This window comes from Pleurodeles waltl, chromosome 3_1 (assembly GCF_031143425.1).
Source record: "Pleurodeles waltl isolate 20211129_DDA chromosome 3_1, aPleWal1.hap1.20221129, whole genome shotgun sequence".
In the NCBI taxonomy this organism is placed as follows: Eukaryota; Metazoa; Chordata; class Amphibia; order Caudata; family Salamandridae; genus Pleurodeles; species Pleurodeles waltl.
Genome location: NC_090440.1, coordinates 185630013 through 185652021, shown reverse-complemented (window position 1 = coordinate 185652021; position 22009 = coordinate 185630013). Strand labels below are relative to the sequence as shown.

At 47.0% G+C, this 22009-nt stretch overlaps 1 protein-coding gene across 1 annotated transcript in view; it reads right to left on the bottom strand.

Moving 5' to 3' along the window:
* Positions 1–20796, bottom strand: part of CPLX3 (complexin 3) — a 120269-nt gene extending 99473 nt beyond the window's left edge. The window contains exon 1 of the mRNA XM_069222138.1: positions 18929–20796. Within this exon, the coding sequence (XP_069078239.1) occupies positions 18929–19092 (164 nt within the window). The 5' untranslated portion in view covers positions 19093–20796. The remainder of the gene's footprint in view (positions 1–18928) is intronic.
* Positions 20797–22009: the final 1213 nt, after the last annotated feature.

Genomic DNA, 22009 nt, shown 5'->3' with positions numbered 1-22009 from the left:
AGATAAATATGGTGCTAGGGCCTTAGAGTCATTTTTTGCATGGGAACGCCTACCTTGCATCTCATTAAGGTAAGGTAGGTTTCCACATCCAAAAAATGACTTTAACTCCATAAATTTGGTGCTAGATGGGTCTAACGTCAAAGTATAAACATGGAGTTAGTTTTGCACCGAATTATAGTTAAAAAAAAATGATGCTAATTTGGTGCAAACAGAGTATAGTATAAATATGCCCCTCTGTCACTCCAATACATGACACTCTCTGCCACTCCACTCTGCAACACTCTACTCCACTCTTCTCCATTCCAGTCTATGACACTCCATGCCTCTCTCCTCTATGCCACTACCTTTCAGCCATGCTGAACAGCAGCCAGGCTGGTGAACAGCATGGCTATAGCACATTGGCAAACCCAATAGCTCTTGCACAGGCAAGGCCTATTGGCTTTGCCAATGCTTGTTGTGATTTAGCATTGGAAATTCCCTACACGCCCTAATTTCCTCTCTCTAGTCTGAACTGTCTGCCCATTCCCCTCTCCCCACCTCTTCCCGTTGTGGAGCAGCTGAGAGCTCCAAAATGCCATACTCAATGCCTGCGGTAGAAGATTAATACTTTGGCGTGCTTGTTATGGTGTCAGCACGTCTTTAATGTTGACTGGAAGTTGCATTGCTGTGTGAATGCTGCTGTTGCATCTGGGAGGTATGGTGGTGTGTGCATGTTAGGATGCATATAATGACATGCATTTTTATGTTGTGTGAGCATACAACTGTTGTGTCTGAACTAGGGGTGGACAAGACTCGCAGAGTTCCACTCAGCGAAATTGGGTTACATAAAAACTACGAGATTCTGTGGAGTTCTGCCAACAGATGGAAATATGCACATTAAGCTGCTTGTACTGCAATTTAGCACCAGTAGGGTGAGCAGCGCTGAAAAATCAGAGCAAACTGCACCATGCGGTGCACAGGAGCTCGCAGCTATTTGAGTTGATTTTGCTGCAGCTCAAGTAGAAAATGTACTCGAGTGGCAGAAAAGCTACTCAAGAAGCAGCACTCTGACTGCAACCATTTGTGACCACCTATAAGGTCAGAGGAACGGAGGAGACGGGTGGGGGCGTAGAAGCTGAGGCGACGATGAGGTATTCCGGTCCCTTGTTGTGGAGGGCTTTGTGTGCGTGGGTGAGAAGTCGGAAGGTGATCCTTTTGCTGACTGGGAGCCAATGCAGGTGTCTCAGGTGTGCGGAGATGTGGCTGTTGCGGGGTACGTCGAGGATGAGGCGGGCCGAGGCGTTTTGAATACGTTGCATGCGTTTTTAGAGTTTAGCGGTGGTCCCAGCATAGAGGGTGTTGCCGTAGTCCAGGCGGCTCGTGACGAGGGTGTGGGTCACGGTTTTTCTAGTGTCGGTGGGGATCCAGCGGAAGATCTTGCGGAGCATGCGGAGGGTGAGGAAGCAGGCGGAGGACACGGCGTTGACTTGCTTGGTTATGGTGAGAAGAGGGTCCAATATGAAGCCGAGGTTGCGGGCGTGGTCTGAGGGGGTCGGTGCGGTGCAGAGGGCCGTGGACCACCAGGAGTCGTCCCAAGCGGACGGGGTGTTGCCGAGGATGAGGACTTCCGTTTTGTCAGAGTTCAGCTTTAGGCGGCTGAGCCTCATCCAATCTGCGACGTCCTTCATGCCCTCTTGTAGGCCCTCTTGCAGATTCCTGCACTGTCATTGAAGGTGCATTAACGAGGGACTGCGCTGCAAAGGCTTGCATTGAGGGTGCATCAAGGAGTGGCGGTTCCAATGAAGCTATGGGCTGCGAAGGGAACTCTTGTGTCGGAGATGTGTTGCGCTGCAGAAGTTCAGAATTGGAGATACATTGGGCTGCATCAGTTCTGCCCACTGTGCTAGCATAGCACCTTTAGGCCCACTTCTAAGGGTCTAGGGCTGTGGTGGTACCCCTTGAGTTGTAGGACTCACAGCAGACAGAGTGCAGGTGCTGGGTTTAAGGTGGTTGGAGCCTTTTCTGTCCCTAGAACTCTGATCAGGAGGCCAGCCAACTAACCCTAGTGGTCCTAGGTTCAAGATGCAGCTCCGGTCCTTTCACTCAGACAGAAGGAGAGCAGGGCAACAGAATAGCAGTCCTTGCAGAGCAGCACAGCAGTCCTTCGGAGTCTTCCACAGGACCAGAGGTGTAATGAAGAGTTGGGTCTCGAGCTCCATTATTAATACCTGTGCCTACTTTGAAGTAAGAAATGCTCTGGAGGTTTCTACCCCCAGATTCTGTGGAGTTCTGCCAACAGATGGAAATATGCACATTAAGCTGCTTGTACTGCAATTTAGCACCAGTAGGGTGAGCAGCGCTGAAAAATCAGAGCAAACTGCACCATGTGGTGCACAGGAGCTCGCAGCTATTTGAGTTGATTTTGCTGCAGCTCAAGTAGAAAATGTACTCGAGTGGCAGAAAAGCTACTCAAGAAGCAGCACTCTGACTGCAACCATTTGTGACCACCTATAATTGCCCGTATTAGAAAATGGTGGAAGGGGACGCCAATTCTCACTTGTGCTTGTATTTATGGAGCCCCGCAAGAAAAGTTGCACCAAGCGGCAATTGGCAGAATTTGGCAGGAAATCTGTGTCACAAGAATAATACAGAGTCACCAAATTCCACCAATTCTGCAGGGAGAATGAAACATTCCGCCCACCCCTAGTCTAAGCCTTATGGAAATATTGCCTATGTGTTTTGGAGCTATGTGTGTGTTGTAGTGGTGCGTACACATTATGGCAACATGTGCTTTCTATGATTGTACGTGCATGCTGTGATGGTGTATGTCTGTAACAGTGATATGTACATTTTATAGTGGTGCATGCATGTCATGATGCATTAATTCTATGATTTTTGCATGTTACGTTCATGACTATAGATTATGTTTGTGTATGGCTTATATGGTGGTTCAGGCACGCTCTGGTAGCATATGTCTTCTATGATGTTGTGAGCATATTGTTGTAGGATTTGCATGTTGATGTGGCATGATATTATGGTATCTTTGTGTGTATTATATGTGAGTTTTGGCATTTTGTATTTGACAGTGTTTGTCCTTTTTATTCCCATGTGTGAGACATAGGGTGTTAGGGTGTATGCATGTAAATTTACTAAAGTATTTGAAACCAAAAGAACAAAACTTCATGCCAGCAGAACTGGAGAAACACAATTTTAAAGATTTAAGTGAAAATAGTACCTAGAAGCACCAACTGTGGTTACCTGGTCGCACCGGACCAGGACAAAGTCACAAGTTCATACCACCCAGGATGCAGTGTGGGCTGGATACAGGGACCAACTTAGGCCTGCTGAACACTGTACTTTAAATCCTGGTTTGAGGAGCGTTGTGAAATTCCATATCGAGGATACATCGCACAGCAGCAGTTCCAAGAAGCTGCGGGCTGCGAAATGAAATCCCGCATTGAACATGTGTCATGCACCAGTGGTTCAGAAGAAGAGGCAGGGCCGGGATGCAAAAAAATCAACAAAGAAAATCAAAATCATTAACATTTATAAAGCGCGCTACTCACCCGTGCGGGTCTCAAGGCGCTAGGGGGAAGGGGGGGTTACTGCTGCTCGAAAAGCCAGGTTTTGAGGAGTCTCCGGAATGCGGAGTGCTCCTGGGTGGTCCGGAGGCTGGTGGGGAGGGTGTTCCAGGTCTTGGCTGCCAGGAAGGAGAAGGGCCTCCCACCCGCCGTGGAGCGGCGGATGCGAGGGACGGCAGCAAGCGCGAGGCCAGAGGAACGGAGGAGACGGGTGGGGGCGTAGAAGCTGAGGCGACGATGAGGTATTCCGGTCCCTTGTTGTGGAGGGCTTTGTGTGCGTGGGTGAGAAGTCGGAAGGTGATCCTTTTGCTGACTGGGAGCCAATGCAGGTGTCTCAGGTGTGCGGAGATGTGGCTGTTGCGGGGTACGTCAAGGATGAGGCGGGCCGAGGCGTTTTGAATACGTTGCAGGCGTTTTTAGAGTTTAGCGGTGGTCCCAGCATAGAGGGTGTTGCCGTAGTCCAGGCGGCTCGTGACGAGGGCGTGGGTCACGGTTTTTCTAGTGTCGGCGGGGATCCAGCGGAAGATCTTGCGGAGCATGCGGAGGGTGAGGAAGCAGGCGGAGGACACAGCGTTGACTTGCTTGGTTATGGTGAGAAGAGGGTCCAATATGAAGCCGAGGTTGCGGGCGTGGTCTGAGGGGGTCGGTGCGGTGCAGAGGGCCGTGGACCACCAGGAGTTGTCCCAAGCGGACGGGGTGTTGCCGAGGATGAGGACTTCCGTTTTGTCAGAGTTCAGCTTTAGGCGGCTGAGCCTCATCCAATCTGCGACGTCCTTCATGCCCTCTTGTAGGCCCTCTTGCAGATTCCTGCACTGTCATTGAAGGTGCATTAACGAGGGACTGCGCTGCAAAGGCTTGCATTGAGGGTGCATCAAGGAGTGGCGGTTCCAATGAAGCTATGGGCTGCGAAGGGAACTCTTGTGTCGGAGATGTGTTGCGCTGCAGAAGTTCAGAATTGGAGATACATTGGGCTGCATCAGTTCTGCCCACTGTGCTAGCATAGCACCTTTAGGCCCACTTCTAAGGGTCTAGGGCTGTGGTGGTACCCCTTGAGTTGTAGGACTCACAGCAGACAGAGTGCAGGTGCTGGGTTTAAGGTGGTTGGAGCCTTTTCTGTCCCTAGAACTCTGATCAGGAGGCCAGCCAACTAACCCTAGTGGTCCTAGGTTCAAGATGCAGCTCCGGTCCTTTCACTCAGACAGAAGGAGAGCAGGGCAACAGAATAGCAGTCCTTGCAGAGCAGCACAGCAGTCCTTCGGAGTCTTCCACAGGACCAGAGGTGTAATGAAGAGTTGGGTCTCGAGCTCCATTATTAATACCTGTGCCTACTTTGAAGTAAGAAATGCTCTGGAGGTTTCTACCCCCAGATTCTGTGGAGTTCTGCCAACAGATGGAAATATGCACATTAAGCTGCTTGTACTGCAATTTAGCACCAGTAGGGTGAGCAGCGCTGAAAAATCAGAGCAAACTGCACCATGCGGTGCACAGGAGCTCGCAGCTATTTGAGTTGATTTTGCTGCAGCTCAAGTAGAAAATGTACTCGAGTGGCAGAAAAGCTACTCAAGAAGCAGCACTCTGACTGCAACCATTTGTGACCACCTATAATTGCCCGTATTAGAAAATGGTGGAAGGGGACGCCAATTCTCACTTGTGCTTGTATTTATGGAGCCCCGCAAGAAAAGTTGCACCAAGCGGCAATTGGCAGAATTTGGCAGGAAATCTGTGTCACAAGAATAATACAGAGTCACCAAATTCCACCAATTCTGCAGGGAGAATGAAACATTCCGCCCACCCCTAGTCTAAGCCTTATGGAAATATTGCCTATGTGTTTTGGAGCTATGTGTGTGTTGTAGTGGTGCGTACACATTATGGCAACATGTGCTTTCTATGATTGTACGTGCATGCTGTGATGGTGTATGTCTGTAACAGTGATATGTACATTTTATAGTGGTGCATGCATGTCATGATGCATTAATTCTATGATTTTTGCATGTTACGTTCATGACTATAGATTATGTTTGTGTATGGCTTATATGGTGGTTCAGGCACGCTCTGGTAGCATATGTCTTCTATGATGTTGTGAGCATATTGTTGTAGGATTTGCATGTTGATGTGGCATGATATTATGGTATCTTTGTGTGTATTATATGTGAGTTTTGGCATTTTGTATTTGACAGTGTTTGTCCTTTTTATTCCCATGTGTGAGACATAGGGTGTTAGGGTGTATGCATGTAAATTTACTAAAGTATTTGAAACCAAAAGAACAAAACTTCAAGCCAGCAGAACTGGAGAAACACAATTTTAAAGATTTAAGTGAAAATAGTACCTAGAAGCACCAACTGTGGTTACCTGGTCGCACCGGACCAGGACAAAGTCACAAGTTCATACCACCCAGGATGCAGTGTGGGCTGGATACAGGGACCAGCTTAGGCCTGCTGAACACTGTACTTTAAATCCTGGTTTGAGGAGCGTTGTGAAATTCCATATCGAGGATACATCGCACAGCAGCAGTTCCAAGAAGCTGCGGGCTGCGAAATGAAATCCCGCATTGAACATGTGTCATGCACCAGTGGTTCAGAAGAAGAGGCAGGGCCGGGATGCAAAAAAATCAACAAAGAAAATCAAAATCATTAACATTTATAAAGCGCGCTACTCACCCGTGCGGGTCTCAAGGCGCTAGGGGGAAGGGGGGGTTACTGCTGCTCGAAAAGCCAGGTTTTGAGGAGTCTCCGGAATGCGGAGTGCTCCTGGGTGGTCCGGAGGCTGGTGGGGAGGGTGTTCCAGGTCTTGGCTGCCAGGAAGGAGAAGGGCCTCCCACCCGCCGTGGAGCGGCGGATGCGAGGGACGGCAGCAAGCGCGAGGCCAGAGGAACGGAGGAGACGGGTGGGGGCGTAGAAGCTGAGGCGACGATGAGGTATTCCGGTCCCTTGTTGTGGAGGGCTTTGTGTGCGTGGGTGAGAAGTCGGAAGGTGATCCTTTTGCTGACTGGGAGCCAATGCAGGTGTCTCAGGTGTGCGGAGATGTGGCTGTTGCGGGGTACGTCAAGGATGAGGCGGGCCGAGGCGTTTTGAATACGTTGCAGGCGTTTTTAGAGTTTAGCGGTGGTCCCAGCATAGAGGGTGTTGCCGTAGTCCAGGCGGCTCGTGACGAGGGCGTGGGTCACGGTTTTTCTAGTGTCGGCGGGGATCCAGCGGAAGATCTTGCGGAGCATGCGGAGGGTGAGGAAGCAGGCGGAGGACACGGCGTTGACTTGCTTGGTTATGGTGAGAAGAGGGTCCAATATGAAGCCGAGGTTGCGGGCGTGGTCTGAGGGGGTCGGTGCGGTGCAGAGGGCCGTGGACCACCAGGAGTTGTCCCAAGCGGACGGGGTGTTGCCGAGGATGAGGACTTCCGTTTTGTCAGAGTTCAGCTTTAGGCGGCTGAGCCTCATCCCATCTGCGACGTCCTTCATGCCCTCTTGTAGGCCCTCTTGCAGATTCCTGCACTGTCATTGAAGGTGCATTAACGAGGGACTGCGCTGCAAAGGCTTGCATTGAGGGTGCATCAAGGAGTGGCGGTTCCAATGAAGCTATGGGCTGCGAAGGGAACTCTTGTGTCGGAGATGTGTTGCGCTGCAGAAGTTCAGAATTGGAGATACATTGGGCTGCATCAGTTCTGCCCACTGTGCTAGCATAGCACCTTTAGGCCCACTTCTAAGGGTCTAGGGCTGTGGTGGTACCCCTTGAGTTGTAGGACTCACAGCAGACAGAGTGCAGGTGCTGGGTTTAAGGTGGTTGGAGCCTTTTCTGTCCCTAGAACTCTGATCAGGAGGCCAGCCAACTAACCCTAGTGGTCCTAGGTTCAAGATGCAGCTCCGGTCCTTTCACTCAGACAGAAGGAGAGCAGGGCAACAGAATAGCAGTCCTTGCAGAGCAGCACAGCAGTCCTTCGGAGTCTTCCACAGGACCAGAGGTGTAATGAAGAGTTGGGTCTCGAGCTCCATTATTAATACCTGTGCCTACTTTGAAGTAAGAAATGCTCTGGAGGTTTCTACCCCCAGAGGCGCTCTGAATTTCCTGCCTCTTTGCCCTGGCCCCAGCTTGTTTGGGGTCACAAACACAAAAGACTAGTACCCATACTCTTTGTGGGTGTGCTGGGCAGAACCTGTGTGATGTGCAAGTTTGGTAGGCGACAGCTCCCCCCATCAAGTCAGAGATGGCATATCCTGACAGTTATTTGTCTCCTTTGTCTCACTGTCTGGGAGCAATACTCAAAGACCAACTGTCAGTTAAACATAGTCAAGTGTACCAGATTACAGGCTGCTGGCACCAAATGGCTAGGACAAAAAAGTGCCAACTTTCTAAAAGTGTCATTTCCATAATTGTGACTTAAAATCTGACTTTACCATTAAAAGGGTTTTACATTATAATTCTTTAGGCACCAAACTCGACATTCCCACCTGCTCTCAATTGAAAGTTATCACTTATCAAATGTAATAATTTAATCCAAATTTATTCCATGGAAGAGGTAGGCCTTGAAGTAGTGAAAAACTAATTTTAGGGTTTTCTACTGCTAGGACATGTAAAGGTTAAGAGTCCATGTCCAATTTTTTTAATACTCTGCACCCTGCCCTATGGGCTGTATAGAGCCTACCAGAGGGTTGACTTACATGATTCAAAAAGGAATGTTTGGGTCTGGTAAAAAGTTTATTTTGCCAGGTCAAAGTGGCAGCTTAAACCACACACACAGGCTGCAATGACAGGCCTAAGACATGCTTAAAGGGCTACTTATGTGGCTGGTACAATCAGTATTTCAGGGGTCCTAACAGCATTTAATTTACAGGCCCTGTGTACATGTCATACCACTTTACTAAGGACTTACAAGTAAATTAAATGTGCCAATTGGGTACAAGCCAATTTCACCATGGAAAGAGCACAAGTGCTTTAGCACTTTACAGCAGTCGTAAAGTGCACAGAGTCCCAAAGCCAGCATAAATGAAGTCAGCAAAAACAGGAGGATGTGAGCCAAACGGTTGGGGGGAACCACCCTAAGGATGTCAGGTCCAACATATACACACACAATCTATATCTACATATATATGGAAAGAAAGGTTAAAGTGATGGCATGGTTAGGTATGTTAATAATATTTCACTTTAAATTTTAAAAAACCCTCAGATGTTCACTGAAAAAAAAGTTGTTGCAGTTAGGTGGAAATGTTTGTTCAAATGTAACATTTTAAACAAAAAAATACACTGAAATTCACCAGTTATATAATTAACTCACATAACTATAACTTACACCCTTGCCATGCCTAGTGATGTCATCAATGATATAATTTCAGTTGTCATCAGTGATGCTGTCAATGATGTCTTAAAACATCATGAGTGATGTAATGCGTGCGGTCATAAGCAGTGCATGGTGAGGGCACGACTTATAGTTGAGTTAACTATAACTGGTGAATTTCAGGAGGGTTTTGCAAGGTCCAGGGGCATGTTATGCAGTGCCCATGTTATGTTTGCATATGTATGCTCTGGTAGTATGTGTATGTAGTGTGTGTGGACATGGTGCCTGATTATTGTAATTGGTGCTGTGTGCATATCATGGCAGTGTGTGTGTTGCAGTAATACATGTACATTATGGGGTTGGGTGCATATCCTGGTGCTTTGTGCATATCTTGATGTGTGTATGCCATAATCTTGTAGGAATGTTATGATAGTCCCCGAGTGGTGTGTACTTGCTGTGGTGTGTGTGGCACCATTTCTATTCTGCACAATGCTGCAAAGTGATTGTGTGGAAAACAGTTGTTTTGCCCTTTCATGCACCGTTCTGGATCATCCTGTGTTTTCTTCCCCTGTGGGCTTTATATCTGAGAGCCTACTAGAGGGGCTTTGTGTGTTTTTATATTGCTGACAATCAAAGGACAACACTATGATGGAATGGGATTTGATGCAAAGGGCAGGGCCACCCGTAATAGAGGGTGGGCACTGCCCTCTCACCAGGCCATGGGACAAATGAATGCTGAGAATCTACAAGGGGCATAGATCATTCTTCTTCTACCCCTGGGACTGGATGGCATCACCCCATCTCCATCCCTCCCCACCCGGAGTTAAAACACATTCAGTCACCTGTAACTGGGTCATTCTCTTCCTCTTAAGTGTTTGTTGTGTTACTTTTCTTAAATGTGGTGGGCATGCAGCCAGTGTGCAGTATGAATGTTGTCCTGTGAGAGGACATGTTGCATGAAATGAAATCCAATTATATGAAAATATTAAATGTGCAAAAAGCTGTTTCAATGCATGTGCTCAGAGCAGGGGTTAAAAGGAGGCATACCATTATTTATAATGGGCCCCTTTGTACTCTGCAGGAGTAGCACTAAAATGTTGGCGCTACTCCTGCAGAGTACATCAATAGCATTAAAAAAAATTACGCTATTACCCCCTACCCTGCGCCATGGTGCGCTATATTTTAAATACGACACACACATGTTGGCGGTAGGGGGGGTGCAAGGAAAGTGATGTGTACTGGGTGCACCGCCACTTTCCTTAAATCTGCCCCTAAACCTTAACAGAACTTTAAAAGACTTTGCAACATCTACAAGTGTGTTTACACAGCTGGTTTGAACTCTGTACAAAAGTATCTCAATTGCAATGGTTGTGCAACAAAGACCTTGTGTCTGGAGAGGGCAAGTCCTTTGAGGAAGCAGTATATAGAGAGACTGGTTTAAGGACAGACCCTGACTTGTCTGTTCAGACAACACACTTCTGTAGTATCTTAACGATGTATTTGTTTTTTACTTAGCCAATTTCCTATTTTAGAAGTTCTGTGAACATGAGCTGGCGTACCTAAGGAGGAGAGTTTGTGGATGTTACAGAGAAACATTTAGCCTTTTGTTTTCCCCTTTGTGCTGCAGCCAACAATCTTAGAAATGATATGCTGAGTTATTGAAAGCTGCTTTGAATTTAATAATCACCTTCTTGCAGAAGGACACACATTTGAAGGTGTCCAGGGTTACTGAAACAAGAGTATACTCCTAATAATTAATTATGATGATGAATACTGACTAAGGTCAAATGTCCTCATCATGTTTTATGTGATATGGTCTTATAAAGTTAAAGTGACTTGGAAATAAACACAAAATTTAAATATTGATATTAACGGACAAACTAGAAGTGGACAAGGACTGACTGACTATGGCACGTGACATGGTTGAAGCCCTGACTAAGATACCCACACCAAGGATATCATGTGATTGGAATCATACCAGGGTCTACTGATACCCTGTCACGCACTTCTTTTAAGTGTGGTCCAGGTGGTATGTCACCAAAAGTATCTTCTGATCGCCTTGACTCCTGGCAAGTAGAACATTCATTGCCAGAGAGTAGTTCAGGCCACAAAGAGATGGTCGTCGCGCTCGGAATGATGGTGTCCTACCGTTTAGAAAAGCTGCTGCTTTTCCCTCCCAAAAAGCAGAGTATATTTCCTTGCATTCTCCTAATAATAGATCATAAACTCCTGCTAATGATTGTTTAACATTTACAGGGTATTTACACAACCAAAACTGGTCTGTTATGTAATGGGCCATATATCTGATTAACAGATCCAGTACTTGCTTGCATAGGATCACTGACAGAATATCGGAAACAAGAATATCTTGGGGCAGAATATTGTGTCAAAAATATTGAGAAGGCAATGCAAAGAAGTATAGATTTACTATTCTCAACTCCACATCTACATACTTTGAGGATATATATATATATATATATATATAGATATATATATATATATATATATATATATATATATATCATCAATGTACATGTATGTGGAGTTATTTTTAGTAAAACTTTGCTTGCCTATAGAAACTTCCCTTCACAATATTTTTGCCCTTGATATTCTTGACACGATTTTTTGTCCCACAATATTTTTGTTTCCGACATTCTGTCTAAACACCGCTTGCATGATCAGCAATACAATATGCACACGATCCCACTGCAGCCATTTAGAGGTAATGAGCGTCTGAGGGACTTCAGAGCACACACTGAGTGCCTGATATTGGAGAGATATCAAATCTGGCTTGTGGAACGAATGAGAATGGAATCACTGATACAACGATGTTGTATCACACCATGCTGTCTTAGATCTCTGACTATGAGGCTGCTGCCAGGAAGGGGTAGGGGAGCGGAGGTGAGCCCACGGAGCAGGGGGTGCAGGGCAGCGCGCAGAATACAGGGCACAGGGGGACAATAAAAAAAATAAAAATAAACATACATGCCTCCTCCGTGTTCCGCCACTCCAGCCACCTCAGTTCCTCTTGTCTTCTCCCTCCTTCCCCACCCAATCCCAATGCTTCTCTCATGCTGTTACCTGCATGAGAGAAGTGCCATGATTGGCCTGAGGGGGCGAAATGCTTCTCAGAGAGGGAAGGAAACACTGTGCTTGGTCACAGCCGGGTGGAGAGTTCTAAGTGCGCATGTCAGTTTGGCAGGTCTCGGACCGACAGACAAACTGACATGTGCACTTAGAAGCGCACCACCACGGCTCCTCCACCTGCTGATGTGGAGGATGCTGGCCCTGCCCCACCCCAAGAAAGCAGAAAAATAAAGTGATAATAAAATATGTTTATTATCACTTTATTTTTCTGCTTTTAGCAGTGAGGTAATGCTCCTCTGTCATAGGGGAGGGGCCACACCTGATGTGCTGCAGGATTGCCAGTCTGAGTCATGACCTGTGACTTATCTAACAGCGCTCTGTGGGGGTGCAAGGGCAGTACTCCACACTCACTTGTGCTAAGTTTATTCTGGAGCAATCAAGGCTGACAGCGGCCCTGGAATATCGGCATGCTTGGTGAAAGGTTTCCATCAATGGAGAATGCACTATGCATTGGCATCCATACTTAAGCTACATTTCTCTTGAATCCAATAAACTCTCATTTTGTATGGAAAAAATATTGACGCTTTGGAAGATATTTAGTATGTTTCCTCATGTTTCAAAGCGTTCTTCCTAAGAAATCAGGATACTTTTTTGGTGCAGTCATGATCTTGCTATCAGAATTTGTGAAAACCTTGGAGATTGTTTATTTTCCTTTGAAAGTGTGTTTGAAAACTGACCTGAACATAAAGAAGTATCCTGAGAATTTAAGTCATGCCTGGAAACAAAGTATAATGGTTTGAAGTAGTGATTATTTTATTTGAGGAATAGAAAGGGATCCTTGTTCCTTTAAAAGAATGTTGAGTAATCATGGTGTGCAGAATGTATTTAAGGTAGGAGTATGTTAAGGGATTTCCTTAAGTGGTATCAATGTGTGCTGTGCATATATGATGAATGTATGTTATAGTATTGCAGGTGATGTTGTGTTACGCTGTGTTATGCTATCTTACGTCTATTTGTATGGCACACTAATCACCATGGAGGGTAGCTGGGCGCTCCAAAAAGGCAACCTTTAATGTTCATCAGGGACCAAAGAGCCTGTTTTCATTGAAATGGAATATAGTTACCATGTCATTAACTAGTGAGATCATGTCAAAAACTTGTATAACCATAATTACATGGATATTATTTATGTTCTTTTGTCAGGAACATTAGAAAACTGACAGTCTGAAACATAAAGAAATACATTCTTAAGGTGTATCATTTCCATAGTAAGTGATAAATTACTCAATAGAATGATTAGGTATTAAAGGTATTCATCTTGTCTTTAGATATCTATGATGACCCGCAGACATCAATGAATGCAGAGTAAAGAGTCATAGTGCTGACATCTAGTGTCTATGTTTTCTCTCTTACCCTCTCCCCTTTCCACTGGTCTGAGGTTAGCCAACAAATTGCTTCTGCGTATGGTTGGCTGGAGATGTGGAGACGTGCAGAAAGCCATCGCTCGATCTGGAGGCCGACTGCAGAGTTAGTTCTTCCTGACACAGAGACATCCAGGGATTTGCCCCATTTACACTCCAGAAGCCGCAGCATACACAGTGGGGTTTTATTGGAGACTCAATGGTTATTGCACCTAGCGCATCAAAGAAATATAACGGTATAAAACCGAGATTCCAAACAGAAGAAAACATGGCTCACTTTTGAGCAGTTGGTGTGCTGTGCATGACCATTTGCAGAGAGTGTGTCGAGAACAGCATTAGTTACCACCATGAAAAGACTAGTCACCGGAATGGACTTCAACCTGGCAGGGAAGACTAGATGTGGTTTTGCAGACCCCATGTATAGTGAGACCCATCTGGTGCAGGAAGATGCCCCCTCCAATTGGCTGGAGGACTGTCCCCATGTCTTCAACAGTAGAAAAACAATCATACCAGCTCTATGACACAACTTTGTTGTCAAGACTGATTGTCATAATTTATGCTCAACACTTTCCTAGAATCCCTTCAGAAGACTGGAGTAAAACACCACCATATGGCAGCACCTAGTTACAAATTGGTAGGTGGAACGGTTCATGCAAACCACGAAGCGTGCCCAAAAACAGATGAAGGAGCTTGTAAACCTTGTAGAACCTCTAGTCATCAGAATGGAGCATGCTGTCTGTTGCTGATGTTGTGTCACACATACAGCCGATGTTGGAGGGACGAATATGCATGCAAGCCCATGTGGCATTCTCTGACACTAGAAAAAAAAGATATCACAATCTCGGGATCCACTTATGGAGGGTACACGGGTGTAGATGTGATGTAATTGAGGAAGGAAAATGGTTTCTTGCATGCATCACTAAGAAGACATGAACCTCATTGAATAAGGTATGGAAGGATAAAGGATAAAGGTGGCATGGAAGTCTGCTCGGATGCCACTGGCAGAAGAGACCTGCCAGTACAGCAGAAGGAGACCCAAAATGAGCTGAGGAAGTAAATGACCCCATAAGTCAACAGGAGAGGCCATCACCAGGTTTGTACCAGATGCTCTACAAAGGGACTGTGCCAGTCCAAGCAGAGGCTGCAGAATGCCCTAATGTAGGCCTGATCGAAGGACATGAAAATGTGTATTTGTATTACATGGAGTGTTTTGGTTTTGTTTATGGTTAGAAGTAAGGGAGTGGATGTCCTTTTTGCAGCATTTCCCGTTCTGAGACAGGCACATGGTGGTAACAGCCTCACGCTCTGCACTCAGACCTTAAAAGTACCAGACTTCCACCTAGAGGCAGAAGAATGGGTGGAGCCATGAAGATGTTTATAGGTAGGTGTGATCTGTTGTCAGTCTTACAGTAGTGGTGTGCTATATGGGGTGCATGGGGAGTAGATGTACATCTGTGTGAGTTTTGTGTGTGGGGGTTGCTGTGCGTGTGCATGTGTGTGGGGGGTGTCTGTGTGTGCATGTATGTCCGTTGCGACCTCAGAAGCAGTTGTGAGCATGTCACCCCAAATGAAACTGAAGGTGGACTAGGGTGGATAAATTAATGCCAGGTAAGCACTAGTCTGGTCATAGAGGAACAAGGTCAAAGGCAGACCACAGATCAACTGGGCAACAGTGCCATCGAGAGAAGGACATCAGTGAGTGTATGCTATACTAAATGTGCAGAGGTTTTCGTTCTGTGCTTTTGGGATTGTCAGAGCATGTGATGGTTGCCGGCTACGGGGTGTGCATTGTATGCCATTGGTGTGCATTCCAGGGTGCGGTGTGCATGTTATGATGATGTGTGCATGGTATTACAATGTGTGCAAACTATGGCAGTGTGTGCATGTTGCAGGTGTGTGCATGGCTTTCTGCTATGTGAGCACTGCTGTTATTCTTGGCATGGTTGTGTGTACGAGCTTTGTGCTCTGCACATGTTTTGGTGCTGTCTTCATGCTATGGTGGTCTTTGTATGTTTTGTGATATGTGCTGCCACGGTGCTTTGCAAATGTTGTTCATTTGTGCGGTTACATTGGGATGAGCATAAAATGGCGTGTGCATCTTTTAGTGCCATGTGCCAGTTGCAGTGTACACAATTGCTGGTAATGTTTGCATGTTATGACGATGCTCATGTTATTTTGCTGGGGCCATCATTTGCTAATGTGTGCATAATATATAAATCTGATTTTTTTATGCTAGTTGTCAGTGCTAAAGCATTGTGCGAATGTTATGTTGGATGTGAATGATATTGTAATCGTTGCATGTTACAGTATGGTGCACACTTTGCGTGTCCTGGTCGTGTATTGTCAGCAGTGTGAGCTTGTGCAATATATGGGATCAAAAACTCTGGGTCCAGAGACCCATTAAACCCCCATACACCCCCTCACCCCCTCACCGCAAGCACAGGCTCTGCCAGGGCGTTCTATCTGGTAAACACCAGTTCTGTACAATGAACCGAATTACATTAAGATTGGGGGTATATATTATTTAGATTTCACTGTCGGCGGATAGATGGGTGCAGCAGCGATCCCCTGCATCGTTTTTACCATCAGTTATTCATTCGGTCCCTTTCTCCATCTCTGAATTTTCGCTTTTCTCTACAAGTGATTGTCTACCTCATTGGGGATCTCTCCGACCTGTCTCTACTTTTATTATAGCGGTGCCTTACCTCCAGCTCTTTGTTTTTTTATTTTAGAAATCTGTTCTCATTTCCATTTTAGTTAGAACCTTGTGCGTTAGTCAATTCATGTTTTTAAGTTCGTCTGGAAGGAGGAGTGAGAGAAATGTAGGATGTGGAGATGATCTGGAGACATAAGGGTAGAGGTAATGGTATGCAGCTCTGCCAAAAAGAGGCGCGTTATCTCTGTGACCCCCTCCCCCACTCCCTGGGGGAGCAAGCGCCCTAATTAGGGCATCTTTACGTGTTAGCCGCAAATTCCGATACCTGTGCAAACCCCTGTTTTGTTGGGAATCGAAATTCTGAGGGTAATTTACCAGGTGCACCTTCCATTTTCCCAGGGTCAGTTAGAGTCAATTACGTCAGGTCAAAGTTGCCAAAATTTACCCGGGGAAAAATTCACGATAATTACTGAGACGTGTAATTTGGTGCAGTCGGTACTGATTACTACATGTCGTTCTACATTTTTAAGAGAAAACACAGAATAGAAGGTATTTATTCCCTGGACTCCATAAATACCTCGCACCGCAGTTTCGATACTTACCATATCGGTCAATACCTCACCCCACCTCCACCTGTAGCCACTGTAGTGGAGAAACCTGCTCATTGGACCAGGGGGGGCAGGACAGATTTGCCACTGCAGCCCAGGCAGAGGTGGTAATTCACTCACGCTGAGGGATGCAAAGTCTGCCACCCAAACTCTAAATCAAGCCCATAGTATGTTACAACTACTCAGAGATAAATGTGTAAGTATGTGTTTAGTTGCATAGCACCCAGAAGCTCTCTGTGAGCTGCAAAAACTACAAATGAAAATGCTATAAAACCTCTCGCTGCCTTACTGGCTGACCCCAGCACACCATTTTCCTCCCACGTTTTACTATTCTCTGTAATTTCTCTGATTCTCGCTCTTCTTCTTCACTCTGACACTGGCTAACACAAATTGACGGGGTGGGGACGGATGTCAAATTTGATTATGGCCTTTAAAATTCCCACCACCTGCTTTGTAGTTGACCTTTGTGACCTGTCACTGCTAGGAAACTATTTAGAGGTTTTGTGCTGAAAATGCCCTTTTTAGAATCCGTCAGAAGACACAGAAACAAAGAGGCCGGGGGGGAGGTGGGGGGGGGTGGGGGCGACGGGGGAGGCTGTATACTATCACTGCCCCTTCCACTTATTTTCGCCATACACACGTCATCCTCCCCGCTGCACCCCTAGAAACACGTTGTTAATCGGCAGGGCTCACGTCCAGACGGCGCAGACCTAGATAAGCAGGCCAGGTGGCCGTGGACGCCCCGCCCCCGGTGTACAGATTGCACGGGGATTAAGAAAACGGATTTTAAGGCCAATAACTGCAAATCTTAGTTTGGGTTGAATTTAATACCAGAGGAAAGAGAGACGGCATCCGGGCATCTAAGACCAGTACCGGGAAATAGGTGTCGAGTATCCAGAACTTGTGCACATAGGACCAGTTTTCAGACCTGCTCTTCAGTCCAGGACCTAAAACTATCATTTTAGCGTCGCCTCAGCATCATTTTATTGACACTAAAGGAGGTGCTAAAGTGGCTTTTTACACGCGCGTATTTACATGCTTGCAATGCGCCACTTTGTAAACCCTTGCGCCACATTATGCCTGCGCCAGGCATAATGTATGCAAGGAGGGTGTTCCCGTTGGGAGGGGTGAAAAAATGGCACAAGAAAATCTAAGAGATTTCCTTGTGCCATTTTTTCGGCACTTTAAACACATTCTCAGAGCAGGCGATCAAATGGGGCATGCCTTTGAATACAATGGGCCCCTATGTACTCTGAGAGAGTAGCGTCAAAATGTAGGCGCTACTCCTGCCGAGTACAACAATAGCGTCGGTAATTCCAACGCTATTGCGCTAAGAGGCGCAAGTAAAGTGGCACTCAACTGGGTGCAGCACCACTTTTCTTAAATCAGCCCCATAAGTGTCTAATTTAGAGATTGGAGGACCGGTAACTCCATCACACACGTTACGGACTTCCGATCTGTAATATTTCAAGTCCATTATATTCTACGTCAATTGTAGTAACACTAAATCATGCCCTGATACCCTTGACTAGTATGTGGAACTGAAACCCATTACTGGTGCCTTGCATGGTTGCCCAGAACTAGTACCCAAGATGAGAACCTAGGATAGTACCTCCTGAATTAGTATTCAGGATTGGTGCTCGTTAGCAGTACCCCGAACTAATAACTAGAACCAGGACTACATGCAAGAATGTAGCAGTAGTACTCACTCCAAATTTAATTAAGAACTAGTTTCAGTACTTAGAACCGGAATCTAGGGCCAGGGGCCACTCCCGAGGGCCAGAAACTAGGTATAACTATTAGCATTACCTAGCAAACGTGTTTAGAACCAGTAACCATAGCCAGCAACCTGGACCTTTACTCTAAATTTGGGGCCAGGACTAATGGCCAGAACTAGTAATTACGACCATTACCTATATTTATTAGCCAGGTCCAGTACCATCGACCAGTACGAAGCGTCATTACCCAGAGTGAGTACTTGAAACGCAGTACCCAGAGACAGGACTGATTCCGGTATCACAGCCTAGAACCACTCAACACTAACAATGCCGAGAGCTAGCGCCGAACACCAGAACAAGAATCAACTCGCTACCCAGGACCAGCATCACTAGACAAGACAAGCACTCCGACACAGTACCTACCTAGTCTAGTAACTAGAAGAGAGATGCCCTTGGACAAGTATCCGTGGACAATACCCAAGAATAGTACACCAGACCAGTAGCTTGGATTGAAACACATGCAGTTCAAGAGGCGCCTAAAAATGCAACTGTTCAGTCTCGCAGCGCTTCATAAAACTACACAATAAAGTAACACTAGCAAGATGTCGGCACTTACTTCTCTTCCAGCAGCTGCTTCTGGTATTCCTCATACTCTTCCCGGGTCATGCCCTGGGCCTCCGCCGCAGACTTCTCCCCTTCGCCCTTCTCCTCTCCTTTGCCCAGCCCCCCGGTGAGGTTCTTGAGTTGGCCCCCCACCACCGTCTTCACCATGAACGCCATCCTGGAGGTGCAGTTACAGCCTCTGTGAGCCCTGGAAAGCCTTGTGCCCTCGGAGTTCACACGAGACCTGGGAGGTCAGAGTTCAAAGTTGAAGACTCAGAGTCTAGAATCAAAACAGTACTGTCTGGCTGTCCTCGGAAGAGCCTCGGTAGCTGAGAGATCAGATTCAGAGCTGGGCGGTATATCTGTCCTGGGAGGAACCTCCGGAGCTTAGAGTAGAATCAGTGATGGATAGTGAACCTGTCCTGGGAGGAACCTCCGGAGCTTAGAGTAGAATCAGAGATGGATAGTCAACCTGTCCTGGGAGGAACCTCCGGAGCTTAGAGTAGAATCAGAGATGGATAGTCAACCTGTCCTGGGAGGAACCTCCGGAGCTTAGAGTAGAATCAGAGATGGATAGTCAACCTGTCCTGGGAGGAGGCTTAGGAGCTGAAATCAGATTCAGGGCAGGTCAGCCTACCTGTCCTGGGAGGAACTTCCAGAGCTTAGAGCAGAATCAGAGATGGATAGTCAACCTGTCCTGGGAGGAACCTCCGGAGCTTAGAGTAGAATCAGAGATGGATAGTCAACCTGACCTGTGAGGAGGCTCAGGGGCTGGGATCAGATTCAGAGCTAGGCAGTCAGTACACCTGTCCTCTGAGAAGCTTCAGTAGCGGGGAAGTCAGTCAGAGGTGGGCAGTCTATCTGTCCTGGGAGGAACCACCAGAGATCAGAGTTCAGAATCAGAGATGGGCAGTCTATCTGTCCTCGTAGAAGCCTCGGTAGCGGGGACTTCTCAGAGCTGGGCGGTTTACCTATCCTCGGAGCTTGGGTGCCTGGCACCGTGGAACGCCCGGGGACCCAGGAGGCGATTAGCCCCTCGGCTCTCCACAAACTTTTCTGAAGCCGGCGCAGAGCCCCAGCCACACCCCAGAGTCTTCCGAGATAGAGCCCCGGAGCTCTCCAAACCAGGCTCCTTCAGGCACAGTCGTCGAGGAGCCCCTCAGCTCTCAGACAGGAATCCCCCCCTGGACACCTCAGCTCTTGGGCTAGTGCACCGAGTGTACCCCTGAGCCCGGTGCTCTCCTGCCTCCGCTCTGCGTGGCCGGTGTCCAGCCTTCCTCTCCCAAGGGCTCCCGGCTCCGAGGGCTGCGTGCCCAGTCCCGCGGCAGCCTCCTCGTGCACTCACAATCAGTCTGGCGTCTGCCCGGGCTCTGCTGGGGGAGTGATGTGCTCTTCAGCACCGCGGCTGGTGGACAGCTCCGCGGCCCCGCCTCTCCCGACCACCGCCTGTTCTGGGCGGGGGGGGGGGTGTTGGCTGTGTGTGACGGGAGGGCTTGTGTGAGAGATAAGTGGAGTGTCACGAGTGGGGGGGAAGTCTGAGGGAAGGGAGCATTCAAGATTCAAGGGAGTGTGTGTGAGGAGAGCGTATGAGGAGTAAGTAAAGGGAGTGAACGTGGTGTGGAGAAGAGATACACATGAGTGGGGGTTCGTGCTGAGGACAGGAGTGCCCGAGAAAGGTGAGTGCGTGTGAGGGGTATAAGGGTCTGAGTGAAGACTGTGTGCGGGAGAAAGATGGCTATGTGCGAGGGGAGCGCTTATCTGGGAGATAGGAATACCTGGGAGAGAGTTCTCTTTTGTGTGTGAGGGAAGTGACTGAGTAAAGGTGGAGTACAGGAGGGAAGAAAGGTGTGAGGCGGATAGAAGTGTCTGAGACGGGAGACTGTGTAAGAAATACATTTCTGGGGAAGGGCGTGCGCTGTAGGAACACAGTGCTAATGGCCCTCGGAACTGCGCGCTATAGAAAACCCCGTAACAATACCGAATGTAGGCCACTTGGAATGTATACTGGGTTTATTGTCGTTTTAAAACATCTGCCAAAAATGCAAGTCCTGCTGTCTCCCATGTACCAAGTCCAATCGCTCACATTTTTCACGTAAAACAACGAGAGGTAGTGTGTGACATGTATGTAGAAGGGATTATATAGAAAAGGTGTGCGGAAAGCAGGTGAGTGTGTGTGTGTGTATGTTCACTGAAAAAAATAAAGGTTACAAGGACCTTATAGTTAGGTTCTGAATTTACTTGTGTAAAACCATAGAAATTAAGCACTTAGAGTTATTTCAAGTAACTATAACTCGTGCCCTAAGGTAACTATAACTTGCACCCTCACCATGTACAGTTTTCTCATCAACAATTTGATGGCAAATGTTGCAGTGATAGTATCAAAGATGCCATAGGTTTCATCAATCATATAATTTGTGGAGCAATTAGCTGTGCATGGCGTAGGCGCTTGAGTTATACTTACCTTATGGCACGAGTAATAGTTACTAGAAATAAGAAGAGGGAAATGGGTGCATCCGTGTGTGTGCACGAGAGACAGTTTGTGTATTTGCTGTTTCGTGATTCTAAGATTGGTGATCTTCCTTGAATAGCTGAGAAATGGAAACATGTTTGAGACAACAGACTCTACGTGTATGAACTTGAGGGAGGGAGTAAGTGTGCTTTAGAGAAGTGTGAAGTGTCTGCATGTGTTGGGGGAGTGTGTCCAAGAGAGATGCGGCATGTGCCTGAGTAATGAGTGTGCTTTTGTTTTCCAAGAAGTAAGGGAGAGGGGGAGAGAGAGGAGGAGGAGAGGGGGGAAGGGAGAGCGAGACATAACTGTGTGTAGAAGGAAAAATATATGGAAAGGGAGGTATGTGTGGAAGGGAGAGGTGTGTGTGTGTGTGTGTGTAAAGAGAGTGTCCAAACGGTGTGTGTTTGTTGAGTGCCAGGCAGCACAACTGACAAAATACGGCCGGTATAAGAGAGGGAAGATGTGTGTGAGGGACGAGCCTATGTGTAAAGGGTGCACAAGTCCGAAGACAGTGTGTGTAAGTTGTAAGGCCTAGAATTCATGCGAAATATGTCTGTGGAAGGTGGTGTGCTTGTAAGTGGTGTG